General features: G+C 43.3%; 1 protein-coding gene across 4 annotated transcripts in view; it reads left to right on the forward strand.

The window, feature by feature from the left end:
• Tipin (TIMELESS interacting protein) overlaps positions 1 to 5599 on the forward strand; it is a 20476-nt gene that overhangs the window by 11397 nt on the left and 3480 nt on the right. For 3 of the 4 annotated variants that reach the window (XM_013010045.1, XM_013010046.1, XM_013010047.1), the window contains 3 exons: positions 554 to 676; positions 1133 to 1196; positions 5154 to 5363. In XM_013010045.1, the coding sequence (XP_012865499.1) occupies positions 554 to 676; positions 1133 to 1196; positions 5154 to 5363 (397 nt within the window). The remainder of the gene's footprint in view (positions 1 to 553; positions 677 to 1132; positions 1197 to 5153; positions 5364 to 5599) is intronic. The other variant, XM_013010048.1, reaches the window with a different exon arrangement.

The following is a 5599-nucleotide window of genomic DNA, read 5'->3' on the forward strand; positions in this document are numbered from 1 at the left end:
TTATGTGGTACTTAGGAATGGAACCCAGGGCTTCAGGCATGCAAGGCAAGCGCTCTACCACTGAGCCACCTTCCCAGCCCCTCTTCTGGCCTTTTTGAGTAGTTCATTGGCAATAGAAGTCTCATGGACTTTCCTGCCTCGGCTGTCTTTGAACTGCAGTCCTCAGATCTCAGCCTCCTAAGTATGTAGGATTATAGGCATGAACTACTAGTGCCTGGCTCTTGTCTTATCTCCAGTTAACCAACAAAAAGCCTGAAATGGAACTGTGGCTCAAATGATAGAGTGCCAGCCTTGAGTGAAAAGTGAAGCAGGAGTGAGAGGCCCTGAGTGAGGGCAAGCTCTAGAACAGACAACAAATAAAACATCTGTATCTACTTGTAATACTCAAAACTGTTAGTAAATACTTTTCTCTTGAAATTTCCTTCTAAAAGTTTCTCACCCTTGCAAGTATGACACAAGTGACTTTGGTATTGTTTTTAACTTCTGAAATCTGCTGACAGGGTCGGTGGTGAGGTTGAGTCCTCTGTTTAGCATTTTTATTTTTATGTGCCAGGCTGAAGACTTGAAGATGCTAATCAGACACATGGAGCACTGGGCACATCGGCTATTCCCTAAGCTGCAGTTTGAGGATTTTATTGACAGAGTTGAATGCCTAGGAAATAAAAAGGAAGTTCAGGTAAGTGCCGTGATTATTGAGAATGTCATTTACAGTGCCAAATAGCACAAGGATACACTGACTTGAGGCTAAATTACTATCTGGGGTGGGGAGGGAAGGTCGTGGTTTGAAATCATTCCTGACGGAGAAGAAAGTTAATAGTTTCTTCAAGAACAACTCTTTAGAAACTAGGAAATAAGTAAATGATCAATCCTCTCCCTACATTATTATATTATTTTTTGTTTGGTTGTGGGGCCTGAACTCTGGGCCTGGGCGCTGTCCCTCAGCTCTTCAGCTCAAGGCTAGCACTCTACCACTAGAGCCACAGCACCACTTCCGGCCTTTTCTGTTTCCGTGGTGCTGAGGAATCGAACCCAGGGCCTCATGCATGCTAGGCAAGCACTCTGCCATTGAGCCAACTTTGTAGCCTCTCCCTACATTATTGATGAAAATACAGAAATATCTTCTTGTTTTCAGACCTGTTTAAAACAAATTCGACTTGATCTCCCTATTCTACATGACGATTTTGTTAGCAATAATGGTAAGTATGTAAGGTTACTTTTATTTTTTTATTATTTTTTTTAAAATTTACTTAAAAATTTTTTTTATTGTAAAAATGCCATACAGAGGGGTTACAACTACATGAGCAAGATAGTGAGTACATTTCTTATCAAGCATTGTTGCCTCCTCCTTTGTTTCCCCTTCCCATCTCCCTCCCCCTCCCCCTTTCCCCCTCCTCTCCCCCCCTCCCAAAGTTTACTTTCAAAATAACTTGGCTTTAGAAATTGGTCTAGTTGGGGTTGGTAGTATCATGGAATTGAGCTTTTTGTTTTTGTGTGTTTTTTTTTAATGGTCATGGAGCTTGAGCTGGTGCTGTCCCTAAGTTTTTGTGCTCAAGGCTAGCACTCTACCACTTTGAGCCACAACTCTGCTTTTGGTTTTCTGGGGGTTAATTGGAGATAAGAGTCTCACGGACTTTCCTGCTTGGGCTGGCTTAGAACCACAATCCTCCTCAATATATAGCATTATAGGCATGAGCCATCAGCACCTGACTGATGGAGCTGAGTTCTTAGTTTATGTTGTGTATGTCGTTAAAGTACATTCAAGAGGAACAAGCTAAAATGCTTTAGTAAGTCTAGAACACTGTGTTTGAAATTTGTTAAAATTAACCTGAAAGATAAGGGTGCAATGTCATTAGGCATTAGGCATGTTATATAAAATTTTATTTTAATGTTAGTACTGGGGCTTGAACTCAGGGCCTGGTGCTGTCTTCTAGCTTATTTTGCCCAAATCTGGTACTTTACCATATGAACTGCTATTCTTCCTGTATATTGCTGGTTAATTGTAGATAAGAGTCTTATAGACTTTCCCCAGGCTGACTTCAAACAGTGATCCTCAGATCTCAGCCTTCTGGGTAGCTAGGATTACAAGTGTGAACCATTGGATTCTGGCTGTAAAAATATATTTTAGCTCTAGGCCATGAGATTTTTACAATTGCTGACCCACTGATCTTCTATAAGACCTATTAATACAAAAATACATGTGAAGATATAGTTTTCCTAAGCATATACACCATTGAAAATAGTGGCTCTGTGGTAGTGTAATTGGCTGAAGAAAATTTGCATTTCACTCCAGGTGCAGCCCCCGGAAACAGTGAGAATGAGATTTATGTGGCTGTCTTATGCTGGTTGCATTTGTCAGATGTTCAATGCAGACCACAGACAGTCACACACATCAAATATGGTTCCTGCCGACAGTGTCTGTATAGTCATCAGATCTTCTGTGCGATGGTTCCATACATCCTTTGTTTTATTTTTATAACTTTTAGCAGATACAAGGGACAATATGGTTGCCTTATAATCCCTCAAAGTCATTGAGTTGAAGGAGGATGCTTTAAATAATTGGGGATTTTAGCCGGGCGCCAGTGGCTCACACCTGTAATCCTACCTACTAAGGAGGCTGAGATCTGAGGATCATAATTCAAAGCCAGCCGGAGCAGGAAAGGCTGAGAGACTTCTTTTTTTTTTTTGGTTGGTTGTGGGGCTTGAACTCTGGGTTTGGGCGCTGTCCTTATGCTCTTCAACTCAAGGCGAGTGCTCTACTACTGCTTGAGCCACAGCACCACTTTTGGTTTTCTAGTGGTTTTATTGGAGATAAGAGTCTCATGGAGCCAGGCGCTGGTGGCTCATGCCTATAATCCTAGCTACTTAGGAGGCTGAGATCTGAGGATTTCTGTTAAAAGGAAACCCCATGAGACTCTTTGTCTCCAATAAAAACCACCAGAAGGGCTGGGAAGGTGGCTCAGTGGTAGAGCGCTTGCCTTGCATGCATGAGGCCCTGGGTTCGATTCCTCAGCACCACATAAGCAAAAAGAAAAAAGCCGGAAGTGGCATTGTAGCTCAAGTGGTAGAGCGCTAGCCTTGAGCTGAAGAACTGAGGGACAGCGCCCAGGCCCAGAGTTCAGGCCCCACAACTGTACCAAAAACAAAACAAAACAAAAAAAAAAAAAAACCACCAGAAAACTGGAAGTGGCGCTGTGACTCAAGAGTACTTGCCTTGTGCTGAAGAACTGAGGGACAGCACTCAGGCCCAGAGTTCAAGCACCACGACTGACCAAAACAAAAGTGTCTCGAGGACTTTCCTGCCTGGGCTGGCTTTGAGCCGCAATCCTCAGATCTCAGCCTCCTAAGTAGCTACGATTACAGGTGTGAGCCACTGGTGCCTGTCATCGAGAGATTCTTATCTCCAATAAACCACCAGAAAACTGGAAGTGGCACTGTGGCTCAAGTGGTAGAACGCTTAAGCTGAAGAGCTCAGGGACAGGACCTTAAGCCCAGTGACCCCCCCCCAAAAAAAAAATCTGGGATTTGCTAATGGCAGAGGATAGTATATGTAATAGGAGTTATTGCAGTGTTAAATACCATTGTCTAGGCCACTGGTTAGTGTTATTTACTTAGCACTTTTTGAGCTGCCTACTATGTGTTAAAAGTTCATGGATAAAAGGTGAATCAAATCTGGGCACTTGTGGCTTATGCCTTAATCCTAGCTACAGGAAGCTGAGATCGGAGGATTGTGGTTCAAAGCCAGCTCAGGCAGGAAAGTCCCTCAAACTCTTTATCTCCAGTTTACCACCAAAATAAATAGAGCTATGGCTCAAGTGGTAGCCTTGTGCAGAAAAAAGCATAGGATACAGGACTCTAGGCATTCACAACACAGTAAGGGCCTCTGATCATAAAAAGTAATTATAGGGACTGGGAATGTAGCTTAGTGGTAGAGTGCTTACCTAGCATGCATGAAGCCCTGGGTTGGATTCCTCAGCATCACAGAAACAGAAAAAGCCAGAAGTGGCGCTGTGGCTAAAGTGGTAGAGTGCTAGCCTTGAGCAAAAGAAGCTCAGAGAAAGTGCCAAAGCCCTGAGTTAAGCCCCAGGACTGGCAAACAAAATAAAAAACAAAAAACCCCACACAATTAAAAAACCCCATTTTTGGGACTGGGAAGGTGGCTCAGTGGTAGAGTGCTTGCCTTGCATGCATGAGGCCCTGGGTTCAATTCCTCAGCACCACATAAGCAGAAAAAGCCAGAAGTGACGCTGTGGCTCAAGTGGTAAAGTGCTCACCTTGAGCTGAAAAGCTGAGGGAAAGCGCCCAGGCTCATAGTTCAAGTTCTACTACCTACCAAAAAACAAAAACAATACAAAAGAAAACAAAAATGTGTTTTTCAGAGCCAGGCACTGTGGCTCATGCCTGTAATCCTAACTTTTTTTTTTGTCGTTGTGGGGTTTGCACTTGGGACCTGGGTACTGTCCCTGAGCTCTTTTGCTTAAGTCTAGTCACTTTGAACCACAGCACCACTTCCGGTTTTCTAGTGGTTAACTGCAGCTACAAGTCTCAAAGACTTTCCTGCCCAGACTGTCTTTGAACCATGATCCCCAGATCCCTGCCTCCTGAGTAGCTAGGATTACAGGTGTGAGCTACTGACTCCCAGCTGTAATCCTAACTATTAAGGAAGCTAAGATCTTAGGATGGAAGTTTGAAGCCAGCCCAGACAGGAAAGTCCGTGAGACTCCTATCTCTAATCAGCAAAAAGCCAGAAGTGGAACTCAAGTGATAGAGTCGCATCTTCAGTGAGACTGCTAAGAGGCAGCATCTCAATACCAAGTTTAAGCCCCAGTACTGACACCAAAAAAAAAAGTATTGTTTTCATGTATGTGTGCAAGTATGCACAATACATGGTTACATACACAAATGCATGAAACCTTTAAGCATTTATTGGCCCACATATGACGTAGTTCATGTATATTTCAAATAATATTTCCATTTGACTAAACATGCCTCTTTAATGTGATGTATAAAGACTTCTGCTTGTGTGAATCAAGTATGATTTGCAGTGTTCTCATACCTTATGAAATGTTTCTTCAGGACAGGCTTTTGCCATTTGTAACTGTTTTCACTGAAAAATTGCATGAGCTCACTCCAGATGTGCTGTTTCTTTTCCACTGCAGAGGAAGTAGGGCAAAATAGTAATCTTGATGTACCAGCTGAGGAAGCAGATCCCTTTCTGCCAAATTCACCTGCAAGTGAGACGTTTGCTTCCGGGTCAAGTCAAAGCCTAACAGAAGAGCAACAACAAAGGATCGAGAGAAATAAACAGCTGGCCTTGGAACGGAGGCAGGCGAAGCTGCTAAGTAACAGTCAGACCCTCGAAAACGGTAAATTCTATGCAGGTTTTATGAGCTGTGGGTAATGCATTGATGGCATGTTGGGAATTTTAATTTCTCTCTCCCTTCAAGTAAAATCTCTCTAGAAGTAGAAAAATGTGACCCTAAGTTGACATTTGAGAGAGAGTTTCAGCCGGGCGCTGGTGGCTCACGCCTGTAATCCTAGTTACTCAGGAGGCTGAGATCTGAGGATCGCGGTTCAAAGCCAGCCCGGGCAGGAGAGACCG

Source organism: Dipodomys ordii, unplaced genomic scaffold, assembly GCF_000151885.1.
Source record: "Dipodomys ordii isolate 6190 unplaced genomic scaffold, Dord_2.0 Scaffold11, whole genome shotgun sequence".
NCBI classification, from domain to species: domain Eukaryota; kingdom Metazoa; phylum Chordata; class Mammalia; order Rodentia; family Heteromyidae; genus Dipodomys; species Dipodomys ordii.